The sequence below is a fragment of the Aotus nancymaae genome, unplaced genomic scaffold (assembly GCF_030222135.1).
Source record: "Aotus nancymaae isolate 86718 unplaced genomic scaffold, 86718_ANA_hifiasm-v0.15.2.pri h1tg000009l, whole genome shotgun sequence".
Lineage (NCBI taxonomy): Eukaryota > Metazoa > Chordata > Mammalia > Primates > Aotidae > Aotus > Aotus nancymaae.
The window spans coordinates 3,795,386-3,809,313 of record NW_026988420.1 but is presented as its reverse complement, the minus strand read 5'-3'; the positions used below and the strand labels follow the sequence as shown (position 1 = coordinate 3,809,313).

Sequence of the window (13,928 nt, the reverse complement as noted above, 5' to 3'; positions counted from 1 at the left end):
TGCATGGGGTTAGTTGCCTCTCTCTCCCAGGACACCGGTGGTTCTTGGGTATGCTCCCTACACCATCGGCATCAGCCTCAACTAAGAATTTTAAAGTGCAAATTCTAGGGCCCCACCCAAGACCCAGTGAATCAGAAAGCCTAGGAGTGGGGCCCAGCCATCTGGATTCTAGCAGCCCTGTGGATGGTGACTGGGATGTGCACTGAAGTTTGAAACTCCTTAAGGGAAGCACTGTGCTTCATTCTTCCTGTGCCTAATACAATCTCTGGCACATGCCAAGATAGATAGATAGATAGACATTGATTCATTGATTCATTGATTGATTAGATGGAATCTCTCTCTTGTTGCCCACGCTGGAGTGCAGTGGCACGATCTCGGCTCACTGCGACCTCTGCCTCCCGGGTTCAAGTGATTCTCTTGCCTCAGCCTCCCCAGTAGCTGGAATTACAGGTGCCCACCACCGCGCCTGGCTAATTTTTGTATTTTTAGTAGAGACAGGGTTTCGCCATGTTGGCCAGGCTGGTCTCGAACTCCTGACTTCAGGTGATCCACCCACCTCGGCCTCCCAAAGTGCTGGGATTACAGAACGTGAGCCACCGCGCCCTGTCATACATTTTAAACTGAAATAAAAATGCATGCGGTACAGTATCTAACCGGTGTTTCTTTGTTATTGTTGTTTGTCTTCCAAAATGAACATGAGAAACAGTCATGAGTTTCAGGAGCCTACAAAGCCGTCAGCTCCTGGATCACAGAAGACCATCAATCAGAGACCATCACTCCATTTTCTGCTGTTTCAAGTAGTGTCAGGACCTCTGAATCCAAATCATCCTTTACTCCAGCTGATACTGATACCTTTCTGGAGAAGGAGTAACAAGAGGAACCCTAGAGAAATAGAGGGGCAATTTCCCAGTGCTGGGAGAACCCCTGAATTCCTCTAGCATTGGGAGCAGTTCTCTGACTGTGACTCAAGAATTCCCAACCTCCTGACCAAGAACCACGACCCTTTCACATGTGAGGTTGATGAATGTTTGCAACACAGGACTTTGAGACTGCTGCAAAGGTTAAGGCGTTAATGCAAAACACTATAAAGGAGAAATTTCTTTAAAGGGTGGGGGATTCTCCTAAAACAAAGCATAGTAAAACAAAAACTAAAGCAAATGCTGCAGTTACCATACCACAGGCATTTTTCAGATACAAAAGACTGTAAGAGCCATTTAAAAACACTGTTTACTAAATGTTTAGCAAGAAAGTTTATTTCAAGTTACCTTTCTAAAAAGTTGTTTTCTTTTGAAATCATGTTAATCGGCTTTGAATGCTGGACTAAAGAGAGTCATCCCCCAACACATCCGTGTCCATTAAGAAGGTCCAGATAAAACACTCATTTAAAAAGCTAATTTTTTCAGATATAAAATACCCAGATGGTATGGCAGATTTCTTCTAAATTTTCTACTCAACACTATAAACAACCAAAAAGCCACACCAGTCTTCAACCCTCCAAACCTTATACTTCCAGGGGCATAGAGACAAAGCTTTCCTTGCTATTAAGAGCAGCAACTGCTGTACTGGCTGAATTCAAGCAGCCCTGCGTTGGAACTGAAGTGGGATGGTTTCTTACCCCCAGTCCACCACTCTGTAGTTAACGATCTTTCCAACCAAAATTGTTATAAGTGAGAATCACAAATGCTAAAAACAAAAATAAACTTTAACTTAGGTTAAGACAACAGAGGATCAGGGAAAATGTTTCTCAAATTGGATTAAGAAACTAGAAAATACTTGGAGATTCTAGAAATGTCAGTCAGGCGCATTGAAGTTCATGGCTTGAAGTGACACATCGGGCCCGTACTAAAAGGGGCAGGGGACAGAGTAAACGTGTATCAGGTTTCAGCAGATCTCATGGAAAACTCCACTATGTCTTAACACAAACTTTATACTGCAATCAAGACCAGCAATTCATCACATGTCTTCAAACCAATAGTTTTGGTACATCTTGAAGATTAGTTTTTACCTCTTTCCACATAATGGTATGCCACATACCATTTCTTAACACTGAAAAAGAGAAAAATAAAATTTTGGTTAATACTGGTAATAAATTGAATCAGCTTCCTAAAATCCAAAAGCCTTTGCTTGGAATTCCATTTATTAATTCTCCGATACCCTGTCTTCTGCCATGATGGTGCAACACCATCATGGAACACCAATCCATGTACCTCTGTAATATATATACATTAATGCATACACATAAATGCTTATTGTGTGTAAAAAAAATTAATGCATACACATAAATGTTTATTGTATGTATGTAAGTTAGCTTACATACATACAATAAGTATGTAAAAAAAATAAGTATGTAACTTATTTTCAGCCCAGAAGAAAAAAAGCCTGCCGTTACACAATTTTTTAAAAAACTACACAGCTGTGCACGGTGGCTCACACCTGTAATCCTAACATTTTGGGAAGCCAAGGCAGGGAGATTGCTTGAGCCCAGAAGTTCGAGACTAGCCTGGGCAACATAGTGAAACCCATCTCTACTAAAAATACAATAATTAGTCGGGGTTGGTGGTGTGTGCCTGTAGTCCCAGCTACTCAGGAGGCTGAGGTGGGATGTTCACCTGAGCCTGGGAGGTCAAAGCTACAGTGAGCCATGATCATGCCACTCCACTCCAGCCTGGAAAATAGGAGTGAGACCCTGTCTCAAAAAATTAAATAAACAAACAAAAAATTGATGCTGTAGAAATCAAACAATAAAAAGCAGAAGAGGGAAGTAAGAAAAGATTATAAATAAAGGACATGAATGCTTAGACTTTTTATGGACATAAAAACTGTCTGGTTCCTGAAAATTACAACCTTTTCTAACATTCTAAAATACACAAATCCTGTTCAAATCTTCATATCAGGACTAAAATTCTGTTCAATTTGTTTGTTATTTTACTATTTCTTTGAAGTATTTTATAGATCATCTTCTCAATTTATCTCAATACCATTCACTACTTATTTAAAATTCCTTAAATGCAGGCCTTACTCATAAGTTTTCCAGTAGAAAAAGTGATTCAGCCTGGGAGCTTACCTATTGTTTTCTTTTTGTTAACTGCATTATCTGCCTTGTGTCGCTTCTGTTATAGAAAGAGAAAAAAATAGTTCTAACATTCAATAGTTCCACATGAATAATTGAAACGGCAAACAAAACAATCAAGAAATGACGGGGGACAAGGAAACGGCCAGTAATGCTCATGCTATAAAATTCAGTTCGACGATCTGGTGATCTATCAGCACTCCCTGAGTTTAGAAGTGGTCTCCTCTGGTTTCAATTATTTCACTTTGGTTCTAGAACTTGGAAGTACGAAACTTTCTGCTCCTTGCTTTAGATCAGACTTAAATGATTATTCAGTGTGACAAACTCAGCAACAAACAGCCAACTTCATTTTCTTGACAAAGTAACTTTGCTTCGATGTGTACAGGTTAAGGATTCCTTATCTGACATGCTCAGGACAAGAAGTGTTTCAGATTTCAGATTGTTTCAGATCTTGGAGTATTTGCATATACCTAATGAGATAACTCTGGGATGGGACCCAGGTCTAAACACGAAATTTATTTATGCTTCATATTCACTTTATGCACATAACCTGAAGGCAATTTCACATAATATTTATAATAATTCTGTGCAGCCATCACATGAGGTCAGGTGTGAAGTTTTCCACTTGTGGCATCATGTCGGTGTGCAAAAAGTTTTGGATTTGGAAGCATTTCAGATTTGGGGTTTTTGGATTTAGGGATGCTTAACCTGTATTCTACTTATTTGCATGCCTATTCCCAGAAAGATGTATATATGTGTATGAAAGCAAGGGGTGTGTGTGCGTGTGAAAGGAAGAAGGAGAGGAAGATCCAGAGACAGAGAGACAGCACACATACACACACACACACATACACACATATATATATGGGTGGAGATAGAGCAAGAAAGAGAGAGAAAAGGAATATAGTTGTCATAGCCGATGAACTTGGAGACAGACTAGGATGAGTGTGAGGGGAGAAGATTCTTGTAAAGTTGCCTCAGGCACCGTGAAACAACGCTGCCATCCTAGACCGCAAGGCAATCCTTCATTTGCTACCCAAATTAGCAAGCTCTAAAGCAGGCCATAAGGAACATCAGTGATAAAAATCAATGGGGCTCCAGAGACTAACATTTGAAAACAAAGTTTGAACTGTTCAGTATCACTGTACAGGTATTTAGGACACTCTGAGTATACATTCCTCCCCCCAGAAATACATTCCTCCCCTGATCAGGCACCTAGAGAGGCTGGTTAAGCTATAGCTCAATTTCCTGCCTTAAATATATCATCCAAGGCAACACACAAGTTATGATCTACTGCATACAATGATTTTATTATCCAAAAGCAAAAACTTACAAAATCTTCTACAATCTCTTTGATGCCTGCAATTGTTAAAATAATGATCAACGGCACCAGGGTGGTATATCTTCCTGTTGGAGATACATCCGGAATTTGCTGGAAGATAAGAGACGACAAGAAGGAAGTTGGCACATAAAAATCCTCTCCACAAAAAGGAAATTATGGCACTCATGGCTCACACTTTTGCAGTTCTGTTCCATTTCTGTTACTCAAAAATAATTACCTCACTTTAAAAACTACCTATGTATTTTACATATTTTTAAAAATTTTATCCAACATTGGTTATGTGTTTGGAACAGAAAAAAGCTTAAAAGTATGTCGCTAGGGCCTCTTTGAGTCACTGCAATCATCCTTAAGGCCATACCAAAAGAACTCTCCCTGTAAACAAAGTCAAGCTTGTTCACTCTATCAAACAAGGACTGGAGGAGGGAAGCAAACTATATTCCAAGATTGTAATACTTTAGCAGTTAAGGAATCTTTTAGCAAAATCTCATCTTACATGTAATTAAGGTTGTGAATTCCAAGTAACTGTTGAAAAACCATTACCTGTAATAAGGCAATGAAGAGGAAGAAGGCATTAGCAGCTCTTCTAATCTGCTCATACAAGAATCGAGGTAGAAATGTCAACACGCTGTACTTGGCCGTACTGTAAATGTAAAGAAAAATAATAGCATCAGTTATAGATGCAAACTCTAAAACACAAGAGCAAGAAGTTTCAAAAGCTTTACAAATGGTTTTAAAAAATGTTTCAAAACTCGGGACAGGGAAATTGCTGTGTATCTTCTCCTAAAGAGCTTTATTTTGTAAAATGATGTCCCTGATGAGAAAATCTTCCAATGCGGTCTTTGTTTTCCACACAAATGAGCTTCTTTAATTTTCACACAACATAAGCAGAGACATCTACCCACCTTCTAGGCACTACATGCTATGAACCACAGGCAGAGCAGTCTACAATGCTGACATCCTAGACCGCAAGGCAAAACTGTGAATAACACTTCGATGTTCCCTCTGGGTACCCACCATAGATGTTTCATGCTTCAACCACACTCAAATAAATTACACCTGTGCTCACACTTTTGCTTCCATCTAGGACATCCTTTCCCTTCCACCCTACCTGTCTCTCCATAACTAAAGTGTCCTTCCTCCCACCCAATCTTACATCTTCCAGTAAGTCTGGTCAAATTTATGACTCTTCTTCATGCAAGCCCCCAGTACAGTGTTTACATCTATATCATATAGGTGTAATGCTTTGCTTTGTACTTTGTCTATCTCCAGAACAGATTATGGGAACGACAAGAATGTTTACTTCAATCTCATATGTTCCTAGCAAATAGCAGATAGTCAGTGAACAGTGAAATAACCCAAAGGCAAAATGAACCAAACCAGTTGTGGCTGCTCAAAAGTTTTATTCAAGTTCACACCATAAAAGTACCTATATGATTCCTAGCTCACCCTCTGAAGACATCGCTCTGAGCCTATTCTTAATTACAATATATTCTAGAAAGATTACCTAGCAGGTTTTTAATATATAACAAATTAAAAGCACCACAATAGAAGGGCAAAGGGCTCAGGAGACAGAATACACCAGAGGCAAAGTACACTACTGTGAGACCAGACAGCAACCAAGCCTGGAACAACAGAGTAAAACCAAAGCAGACTACTGAAAAATACAGCAGCCGGAGGTCACCTGATGGAACAAGAAATAGTCCCACTGCCAACAGTCCCATCTGCCACTGCCTCAGAGAGAATCACGCCACATGGTACAATGGTCTCGCATTTCACAATACAGTGATCGGAGTTGTCCTCAAAGACAAAATCATTTTTAGCGCCTTCTACCTAAGGTGCTAAAGATGTATGTGATGTTATATGAAGACCACTTTTAAAAGAGTCAAAACTTAAAGAACATGAAACTTCAAGGACTATCCCTGAATTAGCTAGAAATTTGCTGATATGGATCTCCTCCTTGTTTACATGGCCTTATGGCATAATAGGATGTCACTGTGCAACTCTGCCATACAGAATCAACTGGCTGACATTAAGCTAATTAAAAAGTAAGGAAAATATACCAAACTCATGTATGCGATCGCTCACAATACAAAGTTTTCTTAACTATGGCGTAGAGGACAAAATCGAATGGAATATCATGCATACCTCTACAGCAATCTTGACCAGTGAAATAAAGCAATCAACATTTATCAGCAAAAAAACAAAAAGAAAGTTCACACATTGTAAAATAAGAGTGTAGAAAGTATCTTGCAAGATGGCTTGATTATAACATTTGAACCTGAGATTTCATCTGTATAAAACAGATACACATGCACACAGCTGACACATGACCCCAACTATATATGAACATTTTCCACTTGAGCAAAATGCTGACTGTGCTTTGGGACCTACATATTCCTGAGAACCATGAAGATGGAGAGTTAAGGAGGAAAGGAATCCTGCTTGTGGCAAGAAATGAAATATAAGGGGGTAGAAGTGGAGAGGGAAATGCATGCTTTTACTCTACTAGAACTAGAAAAATGAGCCCAAGTGCTTTCATCCTGAGATAGAGTAAGCGTGAGCAATAATTCAGAGAGACTAACATTTACCCAATAAAAGGCTATTAATGTGGCATTAAAATAATTGCCGTAATATGCAACCTTTAGCTGTCATGTTACAGAATTAAAGATACAACACCACAAACAGCTAAAGGCAGCGCGTGTCAAAACAAGTCTACCAGAATATTGCAGGACAATGCTTTTCGAATATGAAGGTATACACCAGTCTCCCGGAGAGCTTGTTAAAATGCAGATTTTGATTCAGTAGGTCTGGGGTGGGCCTGAGATTGCGCATTTCTTTGTTTATTTATTTATTATGTATTTTTTTCTTTTTTTAGAGACAGGGTTTTTCCATGTTGGTCAGGCTGGTCTTGAACTCCTGACCCTCAGGTGATCCACCCGTCTCAGCCTCCCAAAGTGCTGGGATTACAGGCATGAGCCACCGTGTGCCCAGCCAAGATTCCACATTTCTAACAAGTTCCCAGGTTAGTTCAATGCTGCTGGTGCAATGATCACACTCTGAGTAGCAAGGATTTAGGATAGTTGCTGAGGAGGCAAATTTATTCAAATTTCTTATTTGAATTCAATTCAGCAGAGCACTATAAGGTGTAATATAATTAAGTTTCTGGTTCTAAAATGTTGGCGTGGAAGCAAGTTTCTGGTTCCAAATGTTGGCATGGCTTCATTCCCCTAACAGAAAACAAAAACCAAATTTACAGCACTAAGGTTATTACCACCAATATCCCAGAACTAAAATACAAGGATGAGACAGTCCTCAGTGCCACAGAGAAGTGAAAAAAGCCCCAAGCAGATGGTAAGAGAAGGGGACACCCATAGCCAAGATGCCCCTCTCTCCAATCCGCTGGCACCAAGCACATGGAAAATTTTTCCCTGACTCTCAGCTTAACACTGGAAAAAGTAAAATCAAGGTGACAAGCAGCCTCCCCACCATCCTGAGTTCCCTGGCAGGATACCTGTTCCTACCTCAACTCACAGGAAGCATGGGGAATGCCTGAAGGAAGAAATATCACTGGGTACAGCCAGAGACAAAGTGGGGAGGCAGGACTACTATCCCCAGCTCTCAAAACTTTACTCCATAAGTTAGCCAAAGTAGATACCAAATTAGAGTGTCTATTTGCAGCACCATGATGTAGGAGGTTCATCTCACAGGTCCTCTGGACACAAACCCCTACTTAACCTTCCCACACTGCTAGGATATACCCTTTGGAACCATCCCAATTTGGAATGGCAGTGCTACAATTGTTTATTAGAGCTGAGACAAACCTGGGCTTAAGGCACCATCTAATGCTGAAAAGGAGGCAGTAACCTAATGGAAAAAGAAAGAAAATTCAACAGGTAAATTACAATGACTCTCTAAGCAAATATATCCAATTAAAAAAAAAAGCCAGACAGAAAAAAATAAAATAACTAACTAATTCTCCAACGCAAACACATAGACATACATTCATAAGTGACAAGAGCAAACAGGGAACCATAACTTCCCCCAAACAAATGAAGCAAGGAACCAGTGACTAACCCTAACAAGATGGGGATACATGATCTCTCTGAACAAGCATTCAAAATAGTAGTTTTAAGGAAATTCAGAGATTTTCATGATAACCCAGAAAAGTAATTCAAAAATTTATTAGAGAAATTTAACAAAGAGATTGAAATAATAATAAAAACAAACAGAAATCTTCAAACTGAGAAATATATTTGATGCACTAAAAAACTCATTAGAGACTGTCAGTGGGAGAATGGATCAAGCAGACGTAAAAGTACATGAGCTCAAAGACAGGCAATTTGAAAATACATACAGAAGAAAAAATAATGAAAAGAAACAAAGATTGTCAACAAGATAAAGAAAATTACCTCAAAAGACAAAGTCTAAGAATCACTGGTGTTCAAGAGAGAGTTATATAAGAGCAAGGAGTAGAAAACTTATTCAGAGAAACCACGGGAGACTTTGAGAAAGAGATAAACATTCAGGTGCAGGAATGTCAGAGAACACCAAACAGATCTGACCCAACTAAGACTCCCCCAAGGCATGTAATAATCACATTCTCAAAGATCAAGGACAAAGAGCAAGATAAAAGAAGCAAATAACATATAAAGAAGCTTCAATTCATCTGGTGACAGACTAATCTATGGAAACCAAACAGACCAGAAGGGAGTGGAACAAAATTTTCAAAGTGCTTAAAGAAAAAAAATTCCCATCCAAGAATACTGTATCCAGCAAAGCTGTCCTTCAACTATGAAGGAGAGATAAAGGCTTTTCCAGACAAACAAAAGCTGAGAGAATTTACCATCACCAGACCCATCTTACAAGAAATAATAAAGGAGGTTCTTCAATTTGAAAGGAAATAAAAAAAACACTAACAATAAATCAGTAACAAGAGGAACCCTGGAAACTACACAAACACATGGAAATTAAACAACATGTTCCTCAACAAATTTCTTGAAACAAATGGAAATGGAAATATAACATACCAAAATCTATGGCATATGGCAAAAGCAGTGGTAAGAGAGAAGTTTATAGCAATAAATACCTACATCAAAAAAGTAGAAAGACTTCAAATAAACAACTTAATAAAGCACCTTAAGGGATTAGAAAAACAAGAACAAACCAAACCCCAAATTAGTGGAAGAAAAGAAATAATAAAGGTAAGAGTGTAAATAAATAAAATTGAGACTAAAAAAAGTACAAAAGATCAATGAAACAAAAACTTGAATTTTTGAAAAGATAAGCAAAATTGACAAACCTTTAGTTGGACTAAGAAGAAAAGAGAGAAGACTCAAAACCAGAAATGAAAAATGCAATATAAAAACTGAGACCACAGGGGGAAAAAATCATTAGAGACTATCATGAACAATTATGCACCAACAAATTGGAAACTTAGAAAAAATGAATAAATTATAGGGCACATAAAACCTACCAAGATTGAACCATAAAGAGGCAGAAAACCTCAACCAATCAATATCAAGTAACTAAATCAGAGCCATAATAAGAAGTCTCCCATTAAACAAAAGTCCAGGACCAGATGGTTTCACTGCTGAATTCTGTGAAACATTTAAAGAAGAACTAATACCTAACCAGGCAAGGTGGTGTGAGCCTGAAGTCCCAGATACTCAGGAGGCTGCTGAGTTGGGAGGACTTAAGCCCAGGAGGTCAAGGTTGCAGTGAGCCGAGATTGCACCACTGCACTCCAGCCTGGGCAATGAGAGTGACACCCTGACTCAAAAAAAAAAAAAAAAAAAAATATATATATATATATATATATATATCCTAAAGCGTTCCAAAAAAATTGAAGATCAGGGAATACTTCCAAACTCATTCTGTGATGCCAGCATTATCCTGATACTAAAACCAGGAAAGAAAACCGTAGCCCAATGTTACTGATGAACATAGATGTAAAAATTCTTTTTTGTTTTTTATTTTTTTTGAGATGGAGTCTAGCCCTGACTCCCAGGCTGGGGGCAGTGGCATGATCTCAATTCACTGCAACCTGTACCTCCTGGGTTCAAGCTGGTCTCCTGCCTCAGCCTCCGGAGTAACTGGTGTTACAGGCACATGCCACCACTTCTGGCTATCTTTTTGTGTTTTTAGTAGAGATGGGGTTTCACCATGTTGGCCAGGCTGGTCTTGAACTCCTGACCTCAAGTGATTCACCCACCTCGACCTCCCAAACTGCTGGGATTACAGGCATGAGCCACCAAACCCAGCTAGTAGGTGCAAAAATTCTTAACAAAATACTAGCAAAATGAATATTAAAAAGATTATTCACTATGATCAAGTGGAATTCTTCTCAGGGATGGAAGGATAGTTCAGCATATGCAAATCTATAAATCTATATGACATTAACAGAACAAGGAACAAAAACCATGTGATCATTTCAGTAGACACTGAAAAAAGTATTTGACAAAATTCAACATCTCTTTATGAAAAAAATCCTCAACAAACTAGATATAGAAGAAACATACTTCAAAATATTAATGGGCATACATGACAAACCCACAACCAACATCATACTGAATTGGGAAAAATTGAAAGCCTTTCCTCTAAGATCTGGAACATGCTAAGGATGCCCACTTTCACCACTGTTATTCAACATAGTATTGGAAATCCTGACCAGAGAAATTAGGCAAGAGAAAGAAATAAAAGGCATCCAAACTGGAAAGAAAAAGTCAAATTATCCTTGTTCACAGAGGACATGATCGTAAGTTGCAGAATACAAAATCAATATATAAAAATCAGTAGCATTTCTATATGCCAACAGCAAACAATCTGAAAAATCAAGAAAACAATATCAGTTAGAGTAGCTACAAAGAACGTAAAAATTTCACCAGAAAAGTAAATTTCTGGAATCAATTTCACCAGAAAAGTAAAGAATCTATATAAGAAAAACTACTAACACACTGGTGAAATAAATTGAAGAGGACACCAAAGAATGGAAAAATATTCCATGTTCATGGATTAGAATTAATATTGTTCAAGTGACAACACTACTCAAAGCAATTTACAGATTCAATATAATCCCTATCAAAATACCAATGACATTCTTCACAGAAACAGAAAAAATATCCTAACCTTTATATGGAACCACAAATCTTGAATAGCCAAAGCAATCCTGAGCAAAAAGAACAAAGCTGGAGGCATTACACTATCTGACTTTGAAATATACTACAAAGCTATAGTAACCAAATCAGCATGGTACTGGCAAACAAATAGACACATAGACCAGTGGAACAGAATAGAGAAGCCATTGGGAGGCCAAGGTAGGAGAACCACTTGAGGCCTGGAGTTTGACACCAGCAACATAGCGAGACCCCATCTATTAAAAAAAGAGAAAGAGAGAGAACCCAGATATATAGTCATGCATTTATAGTCAACTCATTTTAACAAGGGCACCAAGAACATACAGTAGGGAAAGGACAATTTCTTCAATAAATGATGCTGGGAAAACTGGTAATTATATACCAAAGAAGAAATCTAGACCCCTATCTCTCATCATACAAAAATCAAATAAAAACAGATTAAAGGCTCAAATCTAAGAGCTGAAACTGGAAATTACTAAAATGAAACATCGAGGAAATACTCCAGGACATTGTCTAGACAAAGATTTTTTTGTATAAGACCTCGAAAGCAAAGGCAACCAAAGCAAGAATAGACAAATAAGGTTACATCAAGCTAAAAACCTCCTGCAGAACAAAGAAAACAATCAACAAAGAGACAACCCACAGAATGGGAGAAAATACAAGCTATCCATCTGACAAGGGCTATGCAAGGAGAACATAACCAGAACATAGTAGGGAGCTCAAACAACTCAACAGCAAAAATAAAGAAAGCAATACAGTTTAAAAATGGACAAAAGATCTGAATAGACATTTATCAAAAGAGACATACAAATGGCCAACAGGAAAATGCTCAACATCACTAATTATCAGAAAACTGCAAATCAAAACCGGAATGAGATATCATCTCACTGCAGTGTAAATGACTATTATAAAAAAGACAGGGAAGATTGAATGCCAGCAAGGATATGCAGAAAATGAAACCCTTGTACACTGATGGTGGGAAAGTAAGTTAGTACAGCCAATATAGAGAACAGCATGGAGGTTCCTCAAAAAACCAAAAATAGGACTGCCATATAATCCAGCAATTCCATTGCTGGCTATAGATCCAAAAGAAAGAAAATCAATACATCAAAGAGATATCGGCACTGTCATATTTATTGCAGTACTATTCAGAATATCCACAATAGCGAAAATATAGAATCAACCTAAGTGGCCATCAATAGGTGAATGGATAAAGAAAATGTGGCATATATACACAATGGAGTACTATTCAGCCACAAAAAAGAACAAGATCCTGTGATTTGCAGCAACATAAATGGAACTGGAGGTTATAAACCGGGCATAGAAAGACAAATATCTCCCAGCACTTCAGGAGGCTGAGGCAGGTGGATCACAAGGTCAAGAGATCGAGACCATCCTGGTCAACAAGGTGAAACCCCGTCTCTACTAAAAATACAAAAAATTGGTTGGGCATGGTGGCGCGTGCCTGTAATCCCAGCTACTCAGGAGGCTGAGGCAGGAGAATTGCCTGAACCCAGGAGGCGGAGGTTGCGGTGAGCCGAGATCACGCCATTGCACTCCAGCCTGGGTAACAACAGCGAAATTCCATCTCAAAAAAAAAAAAAAAAAGAAAGACAAATATCACATGTTCTCACTCATATGTTAGAGCTTGAGAAGTGGATCCCATGAAGAGGGCAGACTGGTGGTGACCACAGACCAGGAAGGGTAGCATGGAGGAAAAGATGAAGAGAGGTTGATTAATGGGTACAGACACACAGTTAGGTAGAGAAAATAAAAGCTGGTATTTGAAAGATCAGCAGGTGGCTATAGTTTACAATAATCTGTCATACACTTCAAAATATCTAGAAGATAATAATTAAAATATCTAGCAGAGAATAATTCAAATGTTCCTAGCATAAAAAAAGAATATTTATGGCATTGATATCCCAATTACCTTGATTTGATCTTTACACATTATATGAATGTATCAAAGTGTCACATGCACCTTTAAAATATGTGTTAATACAACTACTATGTAGCAATTTTTTTTTTTAATGTAATAAGATGGGAGATGTTTTACCATTCACTCTGCCAGGGGAAAAACATCTCCAGGGGTAAATGGGTGAATGACAGAACTTCCCAACAGGATAGTTTATTCACCCAAGCAAATAAGCCACCCCTCCCCTAAAGATATTCCCAGTCGTGGGATGAAACGCATGTGTCTGCATCACTGCCCTCCCAGCTATCACAGCAAGGAGGGGCTCTAGCTGCATGGAAACCCAAGATCTTAGAGCTTGGGTGCCGGAGATAAATGACCAGGAGCAAACGGGAACATTTCTCTGTGATTCACTCTGTCTCCCTCTAAACATGAGGCCAGTGTTTCCTGAAATTGGGTGACATGAAG

General features: G+C 38.6%; 1 protein-coding gene across 4 annotated transcripts in view; it reads right to left on the bottom strand.

Annotated features, from left to right (window-relative positions):
• Positions 1–13,928, bottom strand: part of ATP8A2 (ATPase phospholipid transporting 8A2) — a 670,261-nt gene that overhangs the window by 517,474 nt on the left and 138,859 nt on the right. For all 4 annotated transcript variants that reach the window (XM_021677381.2, XM_064373518.1, XM_021677384.2 and 1 more), the window contains exons 3-6: positions 4,953–5,052; positions 4,404–4,502; positions 3,065–3,110; positions 2,006–2,046 (exon numbers count right to left, since the gene is read on the bottom strand). In XM_021677381.2, the coding sequence (XP_021533056.1) occupies positions 2,006–2,046; positions 3,065–3,110; positions 4,404–4,502; positions 4,953–5,052 (286 nt within the window). The remainder of the gene's footprint in view (positions 1–2,005; positions 2,047–3,064; positions 3,111–4,403; positions 4,503–4,952; positions 5,053–13,928) is intronic.